Raw genomic sequence first — 27,899 nt, 5'->3', positions numbered from 1 at the left:
ATAAAACTAAATGGCTGGGACTAGCAGCAGAGATTAATAGTATTAAGATGTTTTCATTCTTTTAGGACATTCAGTTTTTAAATGTAATAAGTATAAAAATAACTCCTCAACACAAACACATCACTAATGTAACACTGTGAATGATTCTGGTTAATAGACAGGGAATGGCCCGTTTTGGTTGTCTGGGGGGGGGGGGGGGTGTAAAGAAAGACAGAGGGACTGTATGGAGGGACGCAGATGGTGTTGAAACTTTGGATCCTAGGCACTGATGATCTTTAAGTTGTGTATGTGCAAAGCCAGAAACTTTCAGCAAAAAGATTGTGTGTGTGAATGTAAGTTACCTTAATGCTTTCAAACAAAAAAAAGAGAGGGTACTGACATTGGACATGCAACTCAAGAGTAAATACACAATATTAAACGAGCGAGTTGCTCAAGTACGTATGGCTTCTGGCAACAATGAGTTTTACACAGATCATACAGCTTTTATGTGGATATAGTTTTACAAATTGCTGCAAAACATTTACCTGAAATGAGAAGTCCAATTAATTTGCTAAATATTAATTGTACACACACACACAAAAAAAAAACCCTAGCCTGTTGGTCTGTCTATAAAAAATAAATAAAGTTTTAGAAAACACTCAGCACTGCAATCTGCTAAAACATATCCATGTATTATATTAGTAGCTTTTACACCAAAAATAGCAAGAATTATATCAGTAGTATTTGACATCATTATAGTAATAAAGTCACTTATTTAAATCACCCATATCCAGATGTTCTTTTTAAAAATCAGTTACTTGGAAATATTTATGCTATCTGTAACACATTTTGACCATCGAAGCTGTACAAAACCAAGCCCATAAATACAGATTTGACTTCAAGATTTCAATGACACTCTATGCAAACACCCTGTTCCTTCAACACGTCATCCAAAGAAAAAAATCACTGATCCCAAACCTCCAATGACAAACCTTTACAGTAGGCACTAAGGTTATGTAATGAATTGCCAAATATAAATGTTTTGTTGGTCTGGTAAGACTGTTTAAGTAGACGAGCTGAAATAATAGTGAAATGGTGATACAAAAAAAAAAAAAAAGAGATAGAGATGCTGAGGTTACAGGTGGTAGGAAATAAACAGATCTATGTCCTGATTATTGGTCGCTGTTACTCATTACACTTTTGGGTATGTTGCATTTAGGTTTGTATGCTTAATTTTTTCTTATAGAATAGCAACAAAACAAAAGAACAAAGTATTTACCAAACAATTTAAAATCTCTTTCTATACATTCTGTTTGGCGCAAATGACATCTTGACTTCACTGAGGTCTTCAAAAAAGTGTTTTTTACTGTTTTGGCTGACTTATTTCAAACCGGATGCCCAGCCACTTCAAGACAAAAAACACAACAATTAATAAAATTAAAAACAATTTCCAAATTGTTTCAAAATAAGTTTTTTTTTTTTTTTTTTACTGTGTAGTGATGCAAGTTTTCTCAGCAGTTCCCATCCTGTCCTTTCACTCACAGGGTAAAATAAAAGTATCTTTTAAAATAATAAAAAAATAGTGTTTGGCATCCCACTAAGTGCATGCTGGCCCTTCTTATATGCTGAGGAATACATCTGTGAATTTGGAGTAATGAATCAAGCAAACATTTTCTGACTGACCCTGAAATGATTGTCATCTGAGACGCATGAAAATTGAAAATACTATGGATGAAAGTTCTGTTGTTTCTTTTATATTTTGCACTCATCTCTCCAGTTTTGTCTCCATGTTCAGTGTTTAAAGAGTTCACCATTGTCGTCTTCAGACAGCCAAACTTGGTCTCTTAAACTCCAGATCATCAGTCTGACTTAAATTGGCACCCCCTTTCGCCCTGTAACCTTTTCCTTTGGTAGCCATGCACGTTAATTTCAACCCATACTCTTCAATACACTTCATTTGCTATACCATCGTCTCCATTAGGCTTCTTAGATCTTCAGTTGGAGATTTCATGCTGTTATAAAGCCTTTGTTTTGAATGGCGGCCAACAGCAAGATGCCATTCAGGCTAGCAATAAGCATGTAGCCAGCCAGGATTTCCGCTCTACACGTGAGGGAAGCGGATATGGAAGTAACAGAGTCTAAGTTTGGTGTACTTCCTCTTGCCTGGGCTCCAGCTCCTCCGCGTTGGGACCCTGCGCCCTCTGCCGCGGCTTACCCTTATACCACCGTGCTGATGCGGTTGATAGGTCTGGATTTGGAGCTGCCGACCGTGCTGCTGTTGCTGGCTCCACCTCCTCCTCCGCCCCCTGGGCCGCCCAACTGCACCCCAATGTGTCCTGGGAGCTGCGGGGCCAGTGGGGAGAGTGGGGTAAGAGGGGTCAGTGGGGTATGTGGGGATGAAGGAGGAGGTAACGGGGAATGTGGTGGAGGAGGAGGAATGGAGGAGAGGGGAGGATACTGCGGGACGCAGTGGGCGACGCCCTGGGGTATGTAGCGGGTGGTGATGGCGGATGGCGCCTGAGGGGGCGGTGAGAAAACGAAATGAGTTTGATGGGCGGAGTGATCCATTAAGGGGTGTGGGCTGTGGGCATGTACTGGATGGCTGTGGGTATGAGAGTGAATGTGGGAGTGGGCGTGAGGGTGGGGCTGAGAGTGAGACAGGGTGAGAGGAAGCTTGCCGGTAGGACCGGGCACCCGTACGTGGCGTATGGGATTGGGATGCATGTGGTAAAAGGTGAAAGGGGCAATGGGGGAATTGGGCGAATGAGGGGACAGAGGTGGAGGGGTGCAAGCCATATTGCCATAGCGGCCTTGCTGTATAGCATGATGGGATAGTTGCTGCTGGAACTGGGCGTGTGAAGGAGCGGGGGGCCCGCGCCGTGGGAGGGACCCTCGTTGCAGGGTATGATGGATAGTGGGGGGATGGCCAGGGGCGACGGCCTGCATGTGGTACCGATGATGATGATGGTAGGGGGGTGGAGGCTGGCCAAAGTTGTTGTGACAGTACTGAGCGTGCAGGGCCTGGATCTTGGATGGCCCACCGGGGTCTGACTGGCTGAGGGCGGAGGGGGAAGAAGGTGGTGGCCCTCCTGTAGTAGGAGGTAGCATGGGGGCCGGGTAATGTGGCCCTGGGGGAATAAGGGGAGCAGGAGGTTTGGCACGCTTGCTGCCAAACAGGGAGCCCAGGAAGGAACCGGAATTGCTCCCTCCAGAACTGCTCCCCGGCCCCCCACCTCGATCGCTGACGGCAGGGCCCCCACCCATATTGCCTACGGCGTTGTGAAGTTGCCCCGGCCCACCCCCCATCCCTACTCCGGGGCTCAGGATGGGGCGGTGAGGCCGGTAGTCTTCTAGCCCATAGCAGCCGGGAACGGCGCCCCCCATGGGCAAGCGTTGATGCGGCTGAGGGCTGTTAATGATGGATCCCTATAGTGTGCAAAAACACACAAAGCCAGACAGTCAGTCATTAGACTGGAAATCTGAGAAGATGGACAGTCTTAGAACTTATTAGTTACAGACATTCCCCAGTTACTTGTTTCACAAAAAAAAAAAAAAAAAAAAAAATGTATGTGACTATTAAAATTCATTTAAGAGATAATGATTTTCATGTTATAACCAAGAAAGGATCTCTATTAAAATTCTATACTATTTTTCTAATATAAAAAAGAGAAATAAAAACACTAAAACAAGTTAATTTAGCCATCCTATTCAGAGTACAATGTAAAAACATTGTATATTGATTTACAAGATTATATTTAAAAACACTAATAATTTACTGTTAAATGTGATATTAATGTCATGACTCAATTCACTAAATACAGTTAATACATTTTATTTCTAATGTGTACTTTACATTTCTGTACTATATTATATAATTTGAATGACTCCCATTTATCAGTCAACTGTTATAACATGAAAATATCAGCTTATTGACATCAGCCAGAATTTTTTTAATGCCACATTATCTAAACAGAAATTGAGAGTAACAATTTATCTTGATACTTAAAATTACATGCACACAAGACGTGTAACATCACTGTACTCACATCTCCTGCACAGTGACAACCCAAAAAGCCTTAAATACAAACAGTCTCAAACAAATTACTGAAGTTAGAAATGACATTGTAACATTCACAAGCCACAAAATCAGTCAGACAGCAAAGTAAAGCTTCCTCATTATAGAGCCTCACTCATTTTACATGCATTTAAACATGCATCTAAATCTCTAAAACAGAAGCAGCCCTCAGACACCGATTGGGGACATTAAATTACCAGAGCAATGCATTAGTTATAAGCAACTGCACCAGGCATAAAATATTAGACATGCTGCATGCAAACACCAATTAAGATTTTTTTTACACAATACGGATTAAAACATGCTGAACTGCATCACAACAATCAAAAATTCATGCAAAGCCAATGTTGTTTAACACACAAGATTAATAATTATTACTTCAGATGCCTGACTTACTTCTATAGTACTATCCAAAGAGCCAATGCTGTTTCTACGGCCTCGCTTCCCTGTACCCAACCAAGCACAGCAAGACCAGGGTAAAAGGTCATGGAGAAAACATATTCTAAAATCTAAATACTGGGTGTTTTTGGCCCTGGATGATCCATTTTCAATGAATAAATATTAGGGCCGGGTCTTTAACGCGTTAATTGAGATTAATTAATTACACAAAAAATAACGCGTTAACTAAGATTAATTAATTACAGAAAAAAAATTCCCGCATTTTTAATAACGTATTTTTGCACCACGGAACGTTTCTCACTGGATCAGTTTCGGCGGACCGATTATACTGGAGCACCAACTAGCGTTCGCACATCAACGCAGCACACATCGAGCCTCAAGTATCACCTCAACGCAAAACATATAGCAGCTAGCGTGGACTTTACACTTTATGTTGAACTATGTATTATTTTGTTGGTGCAACTGGCAGTTTATGTTGAACTCTTTATTGTTTTGGCCAAGGTTATTGAGAGTTTGACTTAGTATGTTATGGCTTTTGAAGCAACAGAGAGATGTTTTCTAATAGTCATGGTTTCCAATGTTCTGAATGTAATTGACAGCATTGTGTTTTACTTAAAAAACACTTTACAGAAGGTTCCAGCACCTATAAGCTTCCTGAATTTCTGAAATGTACTATTTCTAAATTGTTTCTAAATATGCTATTGCTACACTTAATGGCAAAAATTGCACTGGTCTGCTAGACTTGGTTGAACAAAAATAAACAATATTTTGTTGCTTAAGCTTATGTATTGTCATTATTCAATGGTATACTATAAATCCATGTGAAAAAAGACTTCTCACTGTTCTCAGGTCAAATATTTATATGCGATTAAAATGCGATTAATTTTGATTAATTAAATTACAAAGCCTCTAATCAATTAGATTATTTTTTTTAATCGAGTCCCGGCCCTAATAAATATCTACAAATTGTGTACATTTAGTAAATATCTCTTGACAAAACTCAACTTCACATCACTGAACTTGATGTTGGCTGTGTTTAGAAAGAATTTAAAACAGTAGTGTTTGTCACATGACCACATTACATTTAATTCTGCGAGTTATCCTCTATAAAAATATATTTTAAAAGTATACATTTTGAATTTATAAAGTAATTTGTGTAAAAAAATATGTGGCAACCCCACAAAACACTGAGTAAGAAAAAAAAACCATTTGGCAGATATTACTTACAAGGTCAAAGTCAAGATCATCTTATTGTTGGATACAGTATTTCGCAGAGTCTGCTACATTATATACTGCACATCTTAAAAAATGTATCATCTGTACATTATATGCATACAGAAATTTTGCATAATGTGACAATGTACATACTAATCATTGAAAAAAATTATGAGCATGCTATTCCAGACACTTGTTTAAAAAGCCTTAAGAAAGGACATAATGTGCCATTAGAGGGCAGTGTCTGTCAAACTGTACTTTGTTACAGAAGTTCAGCATTTCAAAATTGTGAATGTGTGCTGTACCTGTCTCAGTGAGGTCTCTCAGTGAGGAGCTAAGTGCTGTTCTTTTAAGCCCCTCCCCTGCTGTGTACGTGTCATCCAGACTGGGCCTACCCAGAGTGCCGTTCACAGCTTCAGTCTTTATTCCACCAAGCCCGTCCCCATCTCTGCTCAGGAGCCCTGGACGCATCACACCTTTCTGCTTCTCTAACTCAGCTTTGGAGAAGACAGACCAGGGGTTAATGCTGGCAAAAATGGACCCTAATTAATAATTAATCAGATAAACAGCAAATTTCAGCTAGCAAACATGAAAGGAATCTCATGCTTTTGATCTGTCATGTCATGAAACAACAGGTAACATTAAAGGATTTCTTACACTCTACACGGTATTTCTCCATATCTTGAACCTCAGCGATGCTCTCACGCAGGTCGCTGGTGAAGCGCGTTCGGTCCTGTTGGCTTGGCGCATTGAACACAATCAGGACCTTGCGCTCACTGCCGGGCATCGCTGATGTCAGTCTGATACCGTGAGGGTAGTCTGAGAGAGAGGGACAGGGAGAGGGTAAATGCAATCAATAAGAGAGAGACCCAGAAAAAGAGGGATATGCTGTGTCTCATGTAATTAGTTATATATCTCTCAATCTGACAAAATCCATAGATACACACAAGTACTGTACTTCACCATGTCAATATGTAGGAAAGATATATTTAATTCGAAATATGGTCCTAACCATGTGGAGATATTTTTTTAGTGGAATGCAAGTGCAAAACGAACACTGATTAAGATAAATAGAAAAAAGACATTCCTCAGATGTTCCAAATTAACTGCATAGCCACAATACAGGATTTTCAAATGGACATATTTTTCTCCTTCATATGCTGCTAAGAAATCAAAACACCACCTACATGAAAGCACGGGAATGAGATGGAGTGATGGAATGGATGAGAGCAGAGTGTGTAAACCAGCTGGAATGGAGTGATAGTATAAATAAAGAAGGAGGGACAGATGGTCAGACAGAAGGAGGGATGAATATACTTACAGGAGTTCTGGAACATATGAACCTGCATCTCCACCAGGGGAAAAGACTGTCTGAAACTGTACGTCACAGATGTCTTCTTCTTCTGAAAGATCTTTGTTACCTGAAGGCAGGGACATAAGGGATGTTCAGCTGTGTACTTATCATCATTATACATACACATACTCTTAACACAAAATTGCTTAGATACATATGACTGAATGTTTTTTCCCCTTGTGTTTAAATAGCTGTTCTCTAGGCCAAGACGGGCAATTCTGAACTAACTAAATTCTGAACTTCTCGTTCTTTATGTTTTCAACAGTTGTTATTAGTAGTAGTGGTAGTAGCAGTAGTTCTATAAATAAATATCTAATATGCAGGTATAAAGAATATGTTATTTTAGTCACTTTGGCTGCAGCGAGGACCAAAAATTGCTTGATTGTGACTAATGAATTACCTGTAGAGATATGTGTATATACTGTATGTGAAACAATTACATTAAATCTAAATATATATTTATAAATCCAGAAGACAAAGTTGTAATTTTAAATCTACATTTTTAAAAATGCAAATATACAGTTATAAGTCTGAAATTGTACAGTGTAACTCTGAATACAGTTATATTCTATAGGCTAAAAAAACAATAGGCCTATACATCTTGTACACATTTATCAATGCAAATATTGTACTATTACATAATTATTGCAAGTGCACATGACTCTAAACCTAAGTGAGTATTTTTCTTCTACTATATCTTCTTACAGTAATAAGGCAAATATGCGGTAAGTGAAGACTCACCACTATCAGGTCATTAAAGAGGAAGACCTCGCGCTGGTGAACTCCACTCCGCTGGGGTCGATTGGGGTCAGGGACTTCATACAGCTGACAACAGCACACTAGCCTGCGATGTGGCAAAGAAAGCACCTGGAGATGCACACACACACACACACACACACAGCATATTAAAACACAGCTTGGTTTGTTTTACACTAGACCACACAAATAAAAAACTAGAGATCATATTCCCTTTTTACTGCAAGCTGAACAACAATATGGAATTTTAACCACAAATATAACATGCGGAAGTGAAACACATGGTTTGACTCACAGGTTTCTTGCCCACGATGACCCTCTCCACAGCCTGCACTTGAGACACATGGTCATCGTTTGTCCTGAGTTCCCATTTCTGAATGCGCTGGTAGATGCCCACTAACATATCCCTGGGAATATCCTGTCCATTATCCACTCCTGCCAATTACAATGATGGGGAGAATGACCAAGAAACAGAAGGTGAAAACTGCTGTACAGTCTTCAATTGGACACCAAAAATCAACCTGATTTAGCTGAAGTTATATTGGGTTGGATCACCTCTAAGGTTCTTGATAAAATCCTCCAGCTTCATCTTCCTCTCAGCTTTGACGTTGGGGCTGTACATGTCTGTGTTGAGAAGGATGATGGCAAATGCCAGGATGAAGATAGTGTCTGGGTTCTGAAACTGGCGGACAAGTACAGGGTTGCACACGCAGTATCTCTGACTGTGAAAAAGAAAGAAGTTCATACTCCTGTGGAACTATGAAATGCAGAGAAAAGAGTAAAGGGTGAGATGAAAGCAAAGGCTACCTGAAGGCCTCTACCAGTCTCTCCACCTTCTGGGCTTCCCCCTGAACCTTAATCTGAGCCTGAAACTTCCTTAGGGCGTCATCCAGATCCATGCCAGAGAAATCCATCTCATCCAACACACAGCTGAGGAAGAAAACAAAAAGAAAGATCGCTAAATTCTTCTGCCAACATGTTTTTGTAGATTTTTTTAGCCTTTGTCTGTTTTTTTTGTCTCCAGGCTGGTGTGAACAGCATATGGATGCTTTGCTACAGTCTGGGGTTGGAAGATAGGAAAAACATCATTACTAACTCCAACACATCCTTGTTGAACTGTTTCTGACGGTTTCCCAGAAACTCCCCGATCATCTGTCTACTCAGGCCTTTCCTCTCCAGGATGAAACGTGCAATGCCCACAGGTGTGTCTGAGACAAAACCTCTCTCTATCAAATACTGGATCCCTTTCTCTGGTTTCCTAGAAGACAGAGAGAGAAAGACATGGAGAGTGAGGATAAAACAAATAAGATATGATTCGTTACAGTAAAACTATAATCAACTGAAATAAAGACAAATAAAACAGAGCAACAACAGCCTTAGTGTAGACAGGTTTTTTTGTATCCAAACAGATTACATTACATTATTAGGACTGTGTATTCGGTCTTAAAGTGACAGCAGCCTTATATACCTGCTGTCTCTGTCAGTTAACGTCAGTCAAAAAAAAGAAACCGCTCTGAAAGAACAGATTAAGAGGTTGGGGTTAATTATTTTTTTTTTATGAATGCACTGACAGCAGCATTGAAAAAGGGGATTAAGAGGAAATTAAAAAGGGAATTATATATATATATATATATATATATATATATATATATATATATATATATATATATATATATATATATATATATATTAGGTATGTAACGGTACGCAAAAAATCATGGTTCGGTACATACCTCGGTTTTAAAGTCACGGTTCAGTTCATTTTCAGTACAGTAAGGGAAAGAAATGCAAACATTAAACTGCAGGTTGTTTATTACTATAAACTTTTTTTAAACAATTTGTTTACACTTTTTTAAAACACTTTTATATATATATAATAAAAAAACTGCTGCAAAGTTATACAATAAATAAAATACTTTCAGTCTCAAACCAATATCTCATAATAAAATATAAATAAATAACTATGATTACAGTGCAGCATTACCAATCCCAGCTTGTAGGCTGCTCATATTTAAAAATATATTTAACTTTTCCAAAGTGTAAAGTGCAGCAACAACAGTTTCAGTTTTTAGACCTGCTCACATTTCATTATTGTGATGGACCGATCGGAATTGAGAGCAAAGGTCTGTATAAATGCCTACGGGAGCTGCGTTTGAATTACGGTCGTTTTTTTCCTAGTTGTAGTGATGTTCACACTCGCGTGATGCCTTTTGAAAACTTTAGAACCAGCTGCAGGGCGGGATTTGTGCTGAACGCGGAGACTTCCGCCACTTAATATGTTCGTGTGGAAACACGAAAATGTACCTATGTTCCACACACAAAATATTGCATTCGGTCATTCGGTGCACACGTGCACCGTACCAAAAGCCCTGTACCGAAACGGTCCGGTACGAATACACGTACCGTTACACCCCTGAAAGAGCATGTCAATCCTATTTTGGTGAAGGTCTCTTACTTGTTGAAGAGGTTCAGTCCAATGCGGTACTGCCTCCTTTGCACCACGTCGTTGTTGAAGGCGGGGGAGTCCCAGCTATGCCTGCTCTCTCTCTGATAGGTCTGTTTTCCTAGAGGAGGCAACGGTTCCCTTAGACTGTCCTTAGACGAAGAGCCTGAGCTGCAGTTAATGGTCTCATTGGAGTTGGTGGTGGAGTTCATGGAGTCGTTGTCCCCATCCGAGTGCTCCAAGCCAGTAGCAGGCAGTGGCGTGGAGGATGAGGAAGAAAGTGGGGTGAGTGGAGTCTGAGTGGGCGAGGGAGACGTGGGGTCAGGGTAGGGGTGATGGATATGTGGCATAGGGTGGTGGTGCAATGGATGGTGAAGGTGTGGGTGGTGATGGTGGTGCATTACTGTATGTTGTGGTATCTGTGTTGGAAGAGGGGATGGGATGGGACGACCCGGGGGTCTCGTCTGGCCCTGTGCCGCACAGGGATTGGGTGTGCGAGGGGTGGGGTTGTGTTTGAGAGTCCCTTGAGGCGATCCGCCTGCTGTAGGCTCCTGCTCATAAAGCAGCTGCCTGCTGAGGGAACCACGATCTGAACGGTCACTCATGTCAACAGAACTGTCACTAGGTGGCTCTATGGTGAGAACAGGGAGGTGTGACCCCCGCAACCGGAAATCTCGGCATTCAGTGCATGGTGTGCTACGCCGGCTGTTATTGCTCTCGCCGCCCTCCCGACTGTCTCCACGTCCTCCAACCCTGCTGCTTACGCCCCAGTACTCTGTGTCCGTACTGGAGGGAACTCGCTCGATGGAAAGTGGAGAACATGGCATGCCGTCATCCATATAAAGCGTGATGTCGCTGTACGAGGTAGCTGTGCTGTCCTCGTGCATGACCCCCAGACGTTCTTGCTCCCCCATGACCCCCCTACGTGAGTTAGGTTTGTTGCTCCAAACACACTCGCCAAAATCCTCGGTCTCCTCACCGTCTCTCCCACCACCATCCTCAGATTCCCCTCGGCGGGGCTGACACGTCAGAGTGTCATCCATAGAGTCAGCCAGAGATGTCACCTGAGAGAGGAAACACACATACATTTACACTACTGTTCAAAAGTTTGGGGTCTGTAAGATTGTTTATGTTTTTGTGAGTGTCTCAAGGCTGCATTTATCTGATAAAAATTTAAGTTAAAAACAGTAATACTGTGAAATATTTTTTACAATTTAAAATAACTGTTTTCTATTTTGATTCCTTTAAAAGTCAAATTTACTCCTGTGATGGCAAATCTGAATTTTCTGCATTCCAGTCTTCAATGTCATACAGTCATTTAGAAATCATTTTAATATGCTGATTTGGCACTCAATAATTACTATTAATGTTGAGAAATGTTTTTTTTTTAGCAAACCGTGTTTTTTTTGGGATTCTTCGCTGAACAGATAGTTAAAAAAAGAACAGCGTTTATTTTAAATGAACAACTTTACAAAAAATATTTTAAATTTTTAGCAAAACATACATTTTCCATACTGTAATTCAATTTTAGTATTTAAAATGACTGATAATAATTTTCAGTTTTCTATTTTAATTGAAAAAACAATAATTGTCAGCATATCAGTATCAGAAGTTTAAATATCTGTGCATTTGTAATATTTTGTCTAACCTGTCCTTATCAGTAACCATTTAACAATATTTAAATTATTTTAAATTAGTGCATAAAATACAAAAAAAAAAATGCTAATGACCATCATTCCAGTTTATACAGGCTTTCAAGGCTCCAGGGAGACTGTCTGTGCAGTGAAAAGCATCTGTGGAAAAAAAGTGTCTGCTAATTGACAAGTAACCAAATGTTCCTTTAGTGGAATGCTGTGGCTTGTCATTTTCATGGATTTGTCAGCTGTAAGACAACATCATATGTTGTCATCAAATAAAACGAACAACAATTTTATACCAATTCTGAAGCAGTCTAAATCTATTATATCCCAACTATATATATCTGACCTGTATTGAAATGATCCTTAATCTTTAACAGAACTTTAATTTACACATAGTATTTCACACATCTGTCACCTGTTTGTTGAAAGCGTCGTCTGCATGTGAGTACTCCTCTCTGTCTGAAGGACAGTGTGCGGGTGAGTCAGTCTCCTGCTGTGGGTCTGTTGTTCCTGCCTGGCTAGCTGTGCCCAGAGCCGACGTGTGATGGCTGGTAAATCGACCTTGAGACTGCTGTGGCGTCTCTGGCTGAACCTAAAGAATAATGAACAAGTTATGGAAATTATGTAAACAACACAAAACAAACAAGCTGAATTTTCTACTTTGTGCAGGTTTTAACCATTATACTGTTATATTGCCTGTGGCTGTCGCTCATCAAACGAATACTGTGAACGCATGTTCGACAGGATGATCCTGCGAGTCATTCGACTTTCAGATGCGGAACTGCGTAGCTGTTGAAAATTCTTGTTCATGCGATACTGCCGGAACGCCGTCTGTATTGTGCGAGCAGCTCGTCTGCTCAGGAAGTAACCTCCATACTTCCTCTCCAGCATCTCCACCTGATACAAAGGAAGATGGACAAACAGAGAGCATGAAAGAATTGAAGAAAGAGTGCAAAAAGAAAAATAACTGGTGCGTTGTTCTTCAAAGGTAATGCATAATGTGTCTACATTTACTCCTCAAACCTGAAGCACAAAGAATCTAGGAAATTAAAATTTTTAATGACAATCTTTCTCAATTATTTTTATTTGAAAAAAAAATATATCAGCAGTAATTCTGTAGATGTTGGGGTGCTGGATTATTTTCATACGTCCCGGTCACTCCTCTCCATGAGTGGACAATTCCACAATGCAGAGATTCTTATTATTAATATGAAAGCATAAAAGCACTCTGTATCATAACTGCAATTCCATCTTTCATTATGTGAGATGATGGAGGTTTGGGTTCACATTAGCATGACTGTAGGCCATTACGTACATTTGAGGCATGACAGTAGTTTAAAGCCTGTAAGATGGCCTCCATGAACATTAAATCACAAACATTTTGTGATAAGTAGATTTTCCTATGGGCTGTTTGTGCTGCTGAGAATTCTAAACATTAATTAAACACAAAACACTTCAGAAAAGTAAACAGTGTTTGATTTCCTTGCATTAATGGTATTAAAACATGGTATTACTGCTTTTTGGAGATTGCAACAATTTCTTTACATTACTTTACAATGTATAATTGTAAGTAAATATGATATATATTTATTTTCACACTATATATTAGAACACCATGCTGTGACCATCTAATATAATCCTGTGCTATGCATGGTTCCCAGACATTTTCAAAATGTTTAAATTTTAAGAAAACAGATTACCGTATTTTCCGGGCTATAAGTCGCACTTTTTTTCTTGGTTTGGCTTGGCCTGCGACTTATAGTCAGGTGCGACTTATTTATCAAAATTAATTTGACATGAACCGAGAGAAATGAACCAAGAGAAAACATTACCGTCTACAGCCACGAGAGGGCGCTGCCAGAGATGCTGCTCAGTGCTCCTGTAGCCTACCAAAGAAAGCATAGAGTGCCCTCTCGTGGCTGGAGACGGTAATGTTTTCTCTTGGTTCTTGGTTCTAAATAAATGCAACTTATAGTCCAGTGCGACTTATATATGTTTTTTTCCTCATCATGACGTATTTTTTGGACAGATGCGACTTATAGTCCAAAAAATACGGTAACTTGTTTTATATATATATATATATATATATATATATATATATATATATATACACACACACACATAGATACATACATATACATTAGGGTTGTGCCGATAGACGATAGTATCGTGTATCGACGATAGTCAGAGATATCGACATAAGCAGATTTCTCTGTTGATAATCAGGATGATATTAAGCTCATTTTCCTATAAATGTATTAGATTATAATAATAACTATTATTTTTATTTTTATTAGGCTGCTTATTATAATTCAGCTATCAAACTGCCCAGCAATTTCACTTCAGCACCGCATTTCTCTCTCACACACACACACACACACAGCGAGCGCAGGAAGATTAGAGCTTGAAGTCGCTGAAGTTGTCCGCTTTGACTCAGATAACTCGTTAAATCCATGAAATTAAAGGGATAGAAAACAAGGAGTTGGCGTCCTACACATTTAATGGCTGCTACACGATAACGCGCTCTTCTCATACATGAGAGTTTAACACTTTCATGGCTTACAAATAAAGTAAAGACAGAATAATAACAAAGCGACAGAGTGAACTTTTCATCCATAGTGGTTCTCACATAATCCTTCTCTTTAAAGACTGATCACTTAACTTATAACGCACACTATGTGGTGACGTAGAAGGACTACGTGAGAACCACTGTGGATAAGTTCGCTCTGCCACCTTTTTATTATTTTCATGCACACCGAAGTATAATGTGAGGCATGCAAAATACAGAGTTTTGGCCATTACAAAGTCTCCATCCACAAACAGATGTACACCGTCTGCAGATAAGTATTTCATTGCACTTTAACTAGTAATCCGGCCTATATATGTGCAATATTTTAAACGAGCCCTCACCATCTGAGTGCAATGCCACAGTTATGTTAGAATGCATCTCTTTCTTGTTTCTGTGGCGGTGCGTTGGTCTCGTCATGAGGCGCGGTCCCGAGTGCTGTATGACTGATGCATCAGTACAATTGAACTCTACTAATAATAGATGAACTTAGCTTACTTTATATTTAACATGTTTGTTTATGTCCAATATTAGTGTTAAACTGCTGGACTTTAAATGAAATCGACTATTGATTTTCACCGTTGACTGATTTTGCAGAACATTTAGACCAGTGGCGTAGCTAGGGGAGGGGCCATGGGGGCACTGGCCCCTCCTGAAAACTGATTGGCCCCCCAGTGTGCCCCCACCCTTCTACTTGTCTGTCACTCACAAATTCAAATCATAATCTTTCAGCTTAGTAAATAAATCATGATTGCGTCGCGATGCTTCTCAACGAGGACCAAGAATAGCGAGCTGCTGTTTTCCAACGAAAAAAAGCACACGGTAAGTTGATCTATTTTATATAGCTTATTTTTTTGATTAGCGAGTTGTTGCAGTGCAACAAGTGTTTGGTACTAACGTTAACGTATTTCGGTGTTAGACAGACCAGGTTCAATGACGATGTTATCTCCTAGAGCAGACAAAATGCTAATCATTATATTTACTATGCTCCTCTGATGCTGAATGTAAAAGCGGTTTACTGCGTGACGATTTACTTATTTTTCGGTCGAACGCGCCAATATAGGCAACAACGCAATTTAAAGCAATGGTTTAAAAAAAGTATAATTGCAATTCTAATAAAGTCATTATTGAATCATGCAGTCGATTGGCGACTTTTTTCACTTAAGTGCGGTGACGAAACAAATTTCATGATGTTTATCTAATGCTCCACACTTGAGACTTTTTTTACAGTCTATGGGTGAGACACATGCAAAAACATTGTTTTTTTACTGGTCAATTTTGAGATTTGGGGCTGTTTGTCTTCAATAACGTCTTCTTTCAGACTTGTGGTGAAAAAAAAATCCAAAATATAGGTCTTTATTTTACTACACCTTTAGTCTTTTTGCGTCTGTAGATTTCTCATAAATTCAGTTGGCGTTCTAAATCACCATGGTGCTCCGCGATTGCTGTCTGCACCCTGTAAAGCTCTCTCTCTAGCTCTCTCTCCCGTACAATGTTCTCAGATCCAAATATGTTTTCACAGAAGTTATTGACAAAACGTTATTTGATGACACCCAGAAACATTCTCAAATAAAAAAAATCATACATAAATATTTAATGCATGATTAAATAGCAAAATAAATAACTAATACTAAAATAACACTGGACTAATTAAGCTATTCTAAACTGTTTCTATAGGATCCACATATTTTACATGTTAAACTAAAGCTACCTTTTTGAACAAGTAGCTATCTAGCAAAGTATTGAAAATTATATTTTAAAATCAATATGCTCAAGATTAATTAGCCTTGACATAAGTACATTTTGTTTATTCATCAATGCAAATTTACTGCAACTGCTGCTATGCAAATTGAATGGGATGTGGATAATAAACAAAAACAATTTATTATATTCAATTTATATTAGTTATATTAAATCATTAATTGTGTATTTATTTCTATGAATTATTAATGTTATTCTGCATTTATATAAATAAGGCTATTATATATATTATATAAGGCTATTATAAATAAATTATATTATTATTATTATTTGTGAGTTGTACAGTATTCATACATTGGATTCTTTTATTTATTACAGTTTTTCTTTAGCTTTTGTAAAGTGAAAAGTTAATACAAATTGTATTTGATTGTTTTGATTTAGAGCAGTGACTAACTGCTATTAAAATATAATAGGGTATCACTGTTTATTACTAATTTTAAAGGTTACCGAACTCTTGAAATGATTTGGATATACAGTTCAAACAACACAAGATTGGCCCTCTCTGTATTAATCGTGGCCCCTCTTGTGCCCCCCAGTTGAAAAAATCCTAGAATCGCCCCTGATTTAGACTGATAACTTCCTGCACAGATGCAGCAGATTTGTCACCGGACGCGCGATATGACATTTGCACCCGACAATATATGAACTAGCCATTTAAAATACAGTATTTTTGTATTTAACATTAGTTTATCAGTATGTTTGAAAGTATATTTTTTCGATTACTGGTGATTCCATAGGCTCTCTCTCGCACACCTGCTCGGTTTAAAACACCAAATAGTTATGCTATGACAAGAACAAAGAGTTTTCTTTTGCTCCACCCATGCACGATAATATTGTGTATCGTCGATCTCATGGGCTGACGATATAACGATCTGAAAAATGACCATCTCGCCCAACACTAATATACATATACATATATACCAGTCCCTCCAGAAAAACGCGATCGTCTGATTTAATTCATAATCTTTGTGGGGCTCTGAAAAAAAAAACCTTTTGTGGATGCGTTCTTCACGAAAGAATGTTCAGAAACACGGCAGCTAAACTCTAAAAATTCACAGCGTTTTAGTATAATGTTCTTCTCATTATAATAGTATGTATATATTGTTATTAATATTCTGCATTGTAGTTTTTCCTGTTCGCGCTGTGCGCTGAAGAGATAAAACCGTAGTACTACATTGAAGCGCTTGACTCAAAACTAAATGCATCTTACATCAGGTAAATAATATATCCACGATATATATACATCTGCTGAAATGTTCTGAAATGACGTGTACCCTACCTGTTCAAAAAACATCCAGTATCTTCCTGTGTCAGTTTGAGTCTGGGTAAAGTTTTAAATCCCTGCTGCCAAGATGCTTCTTTGTCGGTCACGGATTATGGACAGTGAAACAAATCTATTGGAGTGGTTGGATTTATTCACCCACTTTAAAATATTAATTTGAAGCTTCTTTCTTTTCAGATTCTTACAGCTTTATCATAACAGGCTGTATATTAACTTATTGGGATAAAACTGGTAGCTCTATGTGAAATCAGACATTTGAGCTCCCCATACAGTTAAAATGGCATAATCAATAACACCCTGCGAATATTCAAAGCATTGATTCGTCGACTATTTTATATATATATATATATATATATATATATATATATATATATATATATATATATATATAATATATATAAAATGAATTGTCAATAATTTATATATATTTATATTAGATAATATAGCCCTATATATATATATATATATATATATATATATATACTGTAGGGCTATATATATATATATATAATTTTGTTAATTTCCTATGACCGAATTCTAGGCCATTTTTAGGCCATCACATTTTAGAATTTTTATGACCCGGTGAACCCTTAACCATGGTAAACACAGAATGGTAACTCCAAGAGGCAGCTTAAAGACCTTAATAACTATATGTTTCTTGAGGAACACAGATCCGCACCTTCTTGTCCTGCAGGTCTGTGGAGAGCTCATAGCTGTCAGAGAGCGCTTTGCAGCGCTTGCTCTCTTCTTCTTCTTGCTTGCGGAGTGCCAGGCTGGCGGGCTGGTTGCGGGTCCGTTGCGCCCAGGCAAGACTCGCTTGGCTCGAAGGGGTCACAGGAGGCCCCTGAGGGCCAGGAATATTTTGGATGTTCCCATAGCGCTCTGAGTTGCCCAGGTATGGGCCCTGACTACAGGTGCTGTCTGAAAAACTAGCCGTGTCCGGACATTGACGATCTCCCTCCACACTGAGAAGAAACAAAATAGAGAGAGATAGAGAATGAGCTCTAGGTCCTATTTGTTGACTAAAACAAGTCTGTGATCCTGGCACTGAATCTGCTCAGTGTAGATAAACATTAGCACACTAACCAACATTAGCATTTCAAATACCCATATGCAGCCCAGTCAGGACTCAGCCATCTGGCCAGAATACAAGAAAACGAGGGAGAAACGAGAGAAGATGGAGGGAGTGTGAAAGAGGAACAGAGAGAGGACATGATGCATAGAGAAAGAGGCAGAGAGAAAAGGAGAGAGAGAGAAGGTGAAAAGAGTGGCATGTGTGGCATACTGTTAACAAAACAAGCCAGACATTAAAAAATATTGAGTCATTCAATGATCACTCGGCGAGAAAGAGAGACAGAGAAACACAAAAAAAAAGGAAAAGTTGTACAAAGGTAAGTTGGATTTCAATATCCCTCTCTCCCTAAAGCAGGTGTACCGTACTGTACTGTGATGACTCACTTCCTGTTGCCTGCATTACTAAAGGAAACCCCATTTTTTGCTTTTTGCTATCTATCTATCTATCTATCTATCTATCTATCTATCTATCTATCTATCTATCTATCTATCTATATTATACATCATGTCATATAATTATATTTTTAATTATTCTTAAGTCACATTTTGCTTATTTGTTTTAAAACTGATATTAACTTTTCAATTTAGTTAACAGTTATATATTTTATAAGACACCATTGCAGAAATTACAACTACAAAAACAAAAACAAGAATAATGAAGTTACTGTTGTTATGAGTAATAGTTATGCATGTTTTATTGTTGTTGTCTAATATAGCCCAATGTTTTGTTAATGTGGTTATGGATACATTGGATACATATAATCACATTATAATTGCTGTCAATAGTGTTCAATGTCTGGTTGACTATGTCTTGTATAATTTTTTTCTGAAAATTCCTGTCATTTGCACATAAACTGATCACCACTTATAAGCTAATACTAAATATTGTAGAAACTTAATTTTCTGTAAAGTTTCTTTGCAATGATTTTTATCGCAAAAAGTGCTATACAAATAAACTTGAATTTAATTTAATTGAATTATTCAATTTTCAACTGAATTGGTTACTTCATTACCAAATCAACTTTGCACAAAGACCTACTACTACTACTACTACTACTAATGATTATTATTATCAATAGTAGTTTATTATGCAAAGTTGTTTTAATTGTGCATTATAATTATTATGCTACACACTATGTTTACTGATATAGTCAAGTAAAAAGCACAAATAAATATGATAATTAAAAACTGATTATGAACATCGGCTATCACACGCTTATAAAATAATTTGTATTTGTCAAAAAAAAAAATAAAGCAATATTGGTCAGGCTGAACTATTGTCCCAGATCTTCACATATAACATTTAACATTCATTATTCGGAGTTTTTCCAATCCTCTACTCACATGTAGGCGTGCGCCCTGTGCGGGAGTTTAGTCTTTCGATGGAAGCGCATGGCTAAAGAGGTAAACAAAAATTCACACATGATGTCTCCAGTGGTGTGATAGGGGCGTGCGTTTGCGTAAGACCTGCTCTGGGATCAGCCGAATCATGCCAGTGGGTGTCCAGATGACTGCATCGACGAACTGTCAATTACTGCAGTGCCAATGCAGTGTACAACCAGTACAGTAGCAAAACACACACACACACCTCTCTCTCTCTCTCTCTTCCTAACAAATCTCTTCACACCAGGGGACTGGTAACTACCAACATGGCAACAGCTGAGTTTTACCAGCAACAGCATAGCTTCAAAACAATCGGCTCAACAGCAATCAAACGAAATAGTATACCTCTCTACACACTGTAACATTCAGCCTATGATTGTCATACGTCATAGTCATACATAATACAGTTATTATACAATAAACTGTTCCCCCAAAGGCAGCAAAGTACAACTGGCATTTCTCTCTTTCAATCACACACATGGCAATAAATCTACTTCAAACTTTCTCTCCTGTTCCTCAGGTCGTGTGTGGTAATGTGTGTCCAGGAATAGTGACACATGTCACATGATCCTTCAATACGCTTATTTGCTGCTCAAGAAAAATTACTTATTATTATTATTAATGTTTAAAAACAGTGCTGTTTGATATTTTTGCAATACCGTACTTTTTTTTTCTTCAGATTTATTTGATGAATAGACGTTCAAAAGAACTGCACTGACTCAATTCTCACTGACCATACATTATTTCTTCTCACAACTTATTAATAAGTTCAATTCTGGCCAGGTTTGTTTAATTTGTTCCCTAATTTTAGGTAAATCATAAAATTAGTTGTACTCATTTGTTCCCTTTTTTAATTTAGTTCATTTGTAGGCACAATATCTTGCCACAATATGGCCACAATCCCCAGTCCTCATTCACCTTTATTTTACTGACAACAACAACATGAGGATGAACAAATTACAAAAAAAATTCACTAAGCAGGTGCTTTCAGTTGTAATTCTTTACATAGATATCTGATTTAATAAATTACCTTATAGACAAAGATAAGGAACCATTTCTGAAGGTTAAAGTGTGCTGAGAGCAAAATATGCATGTGCATTTGTTTGCTTGTGCATTTTCACGAAGAGGTCCGTGGGCAGATGCCGACAGAAAGCAATGTTTCCTTGCATGTCAGTGAATGGCTGTTCATTGAGTATCACTCAGACTGCTACATGCATTTGGCAGCAATAGTATGGAAAACGTTTGCAAGCATTTCTGCAATATAGTTCATAAGCAAGCATGGATCCACCATGAATGGCCACTTTCACTTTTCAACATACTGTAATTTAGGACATGCTAATCTTGCATACATTAAAATACAGATAATATGTATACTGTACTCAGATTATAATGTTATCATGTGCCTCTGTAAGTAAGACAATATTCTCTCAATAGAAAGAAGTCCATGGGGCAATCAAAATGGATTTATAAAATCATAATACAATAAAATTGGCAATTCAACAAAAATATAAAAGGACTCCGCAGACATTAATACAGCTTAAGCTTGCTCTATAAAACCAATAACAAAGTAATAAAAAGCAGCACCATTAACTTTATGACCTAAAAGAGTCATTTTCTTTTCAATAAAATGATCATTGGCTTATGCTAATGTCTCTATATCACTATACCATTCATCTGCCTCTATATAATGGTGCACTTTAAAGGTGTCACTCTGCTTGCCTCAGTCATAATTTTTGAGTAATTGATATTCTTTATTATGTTAAGAAATCATTCCACAACAACCTCTAAAACATTTCACATCCTGCAAACATCTAGCTAAAGCTAAACGGCAAAAATAAAGCTGTTAGAAAAAGAGAAATGTCTGATAAACAGAGTGTGCCATTGATCTTTGAAGGATACTGAATTGTTTCCTCAGTTATTTCTGTGTAATTCTATACCAATTTATGTGCCACTGTGATCTCACCACAAATCAAGCAATCCACCATGAATAACAAATAGCGTACACATAATCGAGGAGTAATAAGCAACTTCTACAAGAATATTCTTCAAGAAAACATGCAGTGGCCTATCTTTTTATGATTATACCAAGAGAGACATGTTTTCATAATTCATTTTAAATAAGTTTGGTGCTAGCGTGCTGCTAAGCTTACACTACAGTACTCCAAAGCATAAAAAAAAATCAGCAAAAATAATTATCAGTTAAAACATTATATTTGCAATTAAACCATTTTTATGATAATATAAGCTTCTATATGATTCTCTCTCCCTATCTACCATCTTGGATCATTTTTTTACAGAACTCAGTGCAATGTATTACAGATTTGCCTTCTCTATAAAGGATATATGTGATGCAGCCTTTGAATTTGCCCTAAACAAAGTTGAAGGTGGCATAATTAAGCTGCCTACCTTCTGGAACAGCCATGTGATGTCTTAAAATGCTGCCTCCGTAGGCAGAACACTAGGTTTTGGGACAGATATTGTACGTTTGCTACAGGAGATGGGGGCTGGTGGAACAGCTCTTAGCAATTTATTATCAATTCCATCGATTTTCTTCATCATGTTTAATTAGTTCAGGTTCAGATTTACAGTAGTTCCACCATATCAGTCTAGTATCAGCAGCCTTGAGTTGGAAGTGATGTTGTGAGTAAGATCTTCATTTAAGATATAGAGAGAAAGGTATTATACTCATTTTTGAAGCCTTTTTAGTTTATTATACTGCAAAAAATGGAAAACCACAGCGTTCACGTTTTTGTGTACTTAAGGGTTAGTCAGCAGAAAAGAAATATTCATGCCTGTGAAAAAAAAAAAAAAAAAGATTTCCATAATCTTCTATTTAACAAAAGTATTGTAAAAATACTTGTACTATGAAAGAATGCATTAATTTCATCAAGTGACCGTAAAAACACATTATAATGTTTATGATGTATGTCAAGAGTTCTATATTTTAAATAAATACTGTTCTTTTGAACTTTCTATCCATCAAAGTATGAAAAGTTAAAAATGAACTGAAGCCATCTGTTAAAACAGATTGAAATGTTATTCACAGAATATATTCATATCCATCTTCTCAAACAATGACACATATCAACATCTCCACAGCTTTTTGTCCATACTAGGAATTCCCTTTAAATGACCTTGTTTTATGTAACACAGAATGTATAAAGTAGATGAATGTAAGTAATACATTATATACGCAAGTGAACTATCATTTCATAAGCTTTAAGAGCAGTGCAGGTGGCATTTAATTAAGACAATGACTGTATTACGTCAGAAATGTTTGATTTTTCAGTTTACTTTTTCTTTAAATCTGATGCTGACACAAGTTCTGCACCTTTAAAATTGGATTCTGAATTTAGACTTAATTCACACTCACAGGCACATGGTTTCCTCCTGAAATGAAAAGTTAACATACAGTCTCTGAATCATCCATCTCCTTCAGAGTACTGCATGTGCTGCTCTGTTCTCATGCAGGTAAAGGTGTGAGACAGTGAGAGAATGTGTCACTTCAGAGGGCTGTTAAAGGAATGTTCACCCAAAAATGAAAAACATGTTATTATTTCGTCATCCTCATGTCATTCCAAACCTATATTTGTTTTCTTCCATGGGACAGGAAGTGAGTCTAAAAATATGGTGATGCTGCTCTTTTCCACACACGGACAGTGAATTGTAACCTTACTGTTGATCTCTGGAAGAAAGCAAATGATTCATTTATGGGTGAACTGCTCCTTTAAAACGAGACCTGAAACTGGATATGAATGAATAAAGTCAAGATTAAAGCCAATTTAAATATACTAAATATACTAATAAATCAAGTGCATACATAATTATTTACAATGTCATTCATATTAATTACTACTACAGTATATTGCAAACACATACTTTTTAACTATAAATTTGTTTACTTGCTTAAGATGTCCAAACATGACATAATGTTCCTATTTTTGGATCATAAAGCATTGCAAGCCTTCATTTTGCACACTCAGCAAACAACAAATCTTGATGCAGTGAGCATCAGAAGCCAAAGAGTGTGTACGTCATTTCTGCACTCCCCCAAAATGCAGTGTTTGGCAATCACAGAACACTTACTGTTTAAAGCCAAAGGCCAGAACAGCTAAAGTAGCCCTGGGAATCATCTTTGCGTTCATTACTAAAGGCTCAGCCTGAGAACGCACTGTTGGAGAATGAAACTGCTGCCTGTCACGACACAGAGCACTGTACGGTCTCGCTTATTGCACAACCTCAAGCAGCCTGTCATTTACACCAAACCGGATCACAGCTTCAGCAGCACAGAAGAGAGAAACACTGACAACGTGAACGTTTTAGGCTTAAAATAGCCAGACTGCTGAGAATACAAAGTAACACACTACTTTAAACTTCAGAGATTTGTCTGAACAAGACGGATGTTGAAGGAAGAAAAATAATGACATCTTTTAGATTAACCAATTCATATTTCTAAATTTAGCCAGAAAACAGGAAAATAATCTGACTAACTCTTCGAATTCAGGTATAAACTTCAAATGTATATAAAATATATAAACTTCAAATGTATAATAAATATATATATCTCCAATTGCACTTGATCCAAACATATTAAATAATGCAGAATTATTTATATACAGTAAATGACTATAATATGACATAACTTATTATATAAGTTATTAACTTATTATATAAATTGTTACAGTCAGAACACAATAACGCTGCACTTAAAGAAAATATAGCATTACTTCACTTTCTCACCAGTGGATCCACTCCAGTGAATGGGTGCCATTAGAATGAGAGTTCAAACAGCTGAAAAAACATCACAATAATCCATAAGTATATAGACAACTCCCGTCTTCCAATTAATATATTGTGGAGTAATAAATGAAAAGCTTTATGTTTGTAATAAACAAATCTACTATTAAGATATTTCAATTTAAAACATTGCTTCTGGTCAAAATACCATTCTATAATCCATACTTTTGTAGCTTTTTTTTTTTTAAGTTCATCCCCTGTTGTCCTTTGACATCAAAAGCACTGACATGTTTGTTTCTAAGCAAACTACTTAAAAAAAAAAAGAAGAAAAAAAAAGATTGTGAATCCTAAAACTACTTTTAAACCAGAGGACTGTTTGATGATGGCTTCAGTTAGGACAATGTAATGTATATCCCAACACTAGAATGGGCATGAACATGTTTAAGGAAGACGTTATGGTAAATGGTAAATGGACTGCACTTATATAGCGCTTTCAACAGACCACATGGCCATCCAAAGCGCTTTACAATTTGCCTCACATTCACCCATTCACACACTCATTCATACACCGACTGCGGTGTCTGCCATACAAGGCGCCATCCAGCTCGTCGGGAGCAGCTGGGGTTAGGTGTCTTGCTCAAGGACACCTCAACACTTGGTCAGGTGGAGCCGGGGATCGAACCACCAACCTTCCGGTTTGTAGACAACCTACATGAACCACTGAGCCACTGCCGCCCCCGTTATGTTATGTTATGTTATGTTAAGTCAAGTTAAGTTAGCAACATGAGAAGAAAGCTTTCTTGGCATATCTTTAGACATGTTGGAATGGCAAAACATGGCATTTATTCAGTGAGGTTCCATGCTGAGTAGCATACTTCTTTAGTCAGCTGACTCAAGTCTCTTTCTCCAACAGGACTCACAAGCTTCTCATCAATATGGTAAATAAATGTCACTTTTAATATGTGTAGAAATGTATTTGAAATAAATGCGATACAGTACTAGACACACTAAATAGATTGACAAAAATGTTTGCATTTAAACACACGACATGGATAAGAAAAGCTTTGCGCAGTGCTAAAATCTAAACATAGGAAACAAGACTGAATTAAGATGAGTTAAGATAAAGCAAATAAAAATCATGGCAGTGGCTCAAAGCCAATGCATTAAGACAGAGGAAAGGACCAGGGCTGATAGTACAGAGGGATACATACTTTACATAGCTGAGGCTTAGAAGAGATAGAGAGGGAGAGAAGGCCGAAGCTCAGATGAAATCTTTAGCGTTTTTGAACTTATATTCTGCTGAAGGGCTACAACGACTATGTTCAAAGTTCATAAAGTTAAAAGTATGCTAAAATATAAACACATAATTCAAGATTAAAATCAAAGTATAATTCACTATAGAATTAGACTAGAAAGCATGGTAAATGTATGAATCTGAAGGCCTTGCACAGGAACAACAGCCTGCTCGTTCGGTTACATTCACTTGCAATCATGCATCAGCACTTAATAAATAATTCCTTAATGCAATGGATGACAGTCATTATGATGGAGACGGAGAGCGAAAAAAACTACAAGACCAACTTGCTAGCAACACACTGAAGAACAGTGATTCTCTCACATACTCCGTATCTTGCTGCTTCTTTGACAGTGTTGTAACTCTCGCAGTCTGTAAAACAGCTGAAATCTCTCCAGCACTGTTTAAACCCCTCACATGAGAGGACTAACGGATTTAGAAGACCCCCCGCCAGCTGACAAACAGAGAGAAAGCCTAGAGAGAACACCATGGCCCGTTTCTGCACAACATACTAAAGTGTTTTATCATGTTTTTTTGACTATATACTCAAATCTGGATGCTGTATCCTTCACTGTAAGAACAAGAAATTTGAAGCACTGTGCACAACATGTTCATTCAGCCAGGGGTGTTTTATGAGGAAGCAATGGAGCAAGCGCCTCTTCAAAATTCAGAAAAGAAAAGAACTGACAGTACAAAAATAAAACAGGACGAATATGATGCAATATGCTATGACTGGCCAGTCAGTGCAATAATACCTGTCTCTCATTCTCACAATCAGTCCATAAATCGACCTGAATCAGACATACTGGAGTAAACAAATGAACTAAATACAGAGTAAACAGCTCACCCACTCATACATCACCACTTTAGGTCATATCAGAGAAAAAATGTACTTATAAAGATGACCTGTGAGTGAACAGCTTTTTAGTTAGCAACTCTGCTCCGTTACGTTAAAGTCAGACAATCATAACACCTGCAGTTAACTGGTTGACTAATCGTCCAAAAAGAAGGTAAAATACTAATTTGATCAATGACTTAAAAAAGTGCTAATACAAAAAAAAAAAAAAAAAAATGCTCTTTACTGCAAGGTAATAAGTAAATGTCACGACTTTTACAGTGGATTATTGGTTTCTCATCGACAGTGTAACATAAATGCTCTGCAGAATGTGGGCAAAAATCAATTGGTTAATTTATACCAGACGTAAAAAATAAAAAAATAAAAAAAAAAACAGAACTTTGGCTCCTTACTGAAGAAGAGCACCACACACTACTAGCTTTAGTGTATATTTAAACAGGTTATAAGCTACCAACTCCACGAATGATACCTGGACCAAAACTGTAATTAACTGTAAAATGTTTGAATATACAACATTCATGTCCATACGTACACCTGAACAATTGAAAAATGATTCAAACATTAGTCAGTACTTAACTTGTTTTGAAATGAGAGCATTACTGTGCTGTGGGAACATGTGACCTACAACTCATTGCCAAGAACATGAATTGAAAAACCGAGACCACTACACGAGCTCAGAAACTCTGTACATTACATGTATTTGCGTAATAACCTATCATTTAAAGGCATCGCTGGATGTTTTTAGCAGTGTTTACCTCTGACTCGTTGGCCTCAAGCGTTTTCTCTGCGGCTAAAAGATGCGCTTCCATTTACATGAGGAATCGCGCGCACGCGTTTTTTTTCCCCTACTGTATGTTGTTTTTCAGGTGATGCCTCACAACAGGGTCTTTTAAACAAACAAACCTAACAAATTCATTCAAATCCAGTTGGACTGAGAAAACAAACCAAATTTTCTAACCAGTCGAGTCTAAAGAAAGGAGTCGCAACAATTGCGTCTTACCTATACACAAGCTTGTTATGAAGAATCGCTGGAGTCTTATCCGACGCACAGTTGATGCACCACATCGTTGCGAGAAACACGTCCG

At 37.7% G+C, this 27,899-nt stretch overlaps 1 protein-coding gene across 1 annotated transcript; it reads right to left on the bottom strand.

Annotated features, from left to right (window-relative positions):
- Nucleotides 1-828: 828 nt before the first annotated feature.
- LOC113102070 (IQ motif and SEC7 domain-containing protein 1-like) lies at nt 829-27,899 on the bottom strand. Its single transcript, XM_026265732.1, has 15 exons — nt 27,815-27,899; nt 18,150-18,435; nt 12,558-12,758; nt 12,277-12,453; nt 10,234-11,285; nt 8,875-9,036; nt 8,586-8,708; nt 8,334-8,500; nt 8,074-8,213; nt 7,764-7,889; nt 6,990-7,089; nt 6,326-6,487; nt 5,974-6,165; nt 4,451-4,500; nt 829-3,405 (listed from the first exon to the last, which is right to left on the bottom strand). The coding sequence occupies exons 1-15, from the start codon at nt 27,877-27,879 to the stop codon at nt 2,197-2,199; spliced, it is 4,212 nt and encodes a 1,403-aa protein (XP_026121517.1). The 5' UTR covers nt 27,880-27,899; the 3' UTR covers nt 829-2,196.

This window comes from Carassius auratus, unplaced genomic scaffold (genome assembly GCF_003368295.1).
Source record: "Carassius auratus strain Wakin unplaced genomic scaffold, ASM336829v1 scaf_tig00217679, whole genome shotgun sequence".
Taxonomy (NCBI): Eukaryota; Metazoa; Chordata; class Actinopteri; order Cypriniformes; family Cyprinidae; genus Carassius; species Carassius auratus.
The sequence above is the reverse complement of the archived record's forward strand: the minus strand, read 5'-3'. Positions and strand labels throughout refer to the sequence as shown.

Coding starts and splice junctions, on each gene's coding strand:
- LOC113102070 (XM_026265732.1), bottom strand. CDS start 27,879: ATGTGGTGCATCAACTGTGCGTCGGATAAGACTCCAGCGATTCTTCAT. Junction 18,436..27,814: donor CATAACAAGCTTGTGTATAG/GTAAGACGCAAT, acceptor GTTTCTTCTCAG/TGTGGAGGGAGATCGTCAAT. Junction 12,454..12,557: donor TTGATGAGCGACAGCCACAG/GCAATATAACAG, acceptor ATTATTCTTTAG/GTTCAGCCAGAGACGCCACA.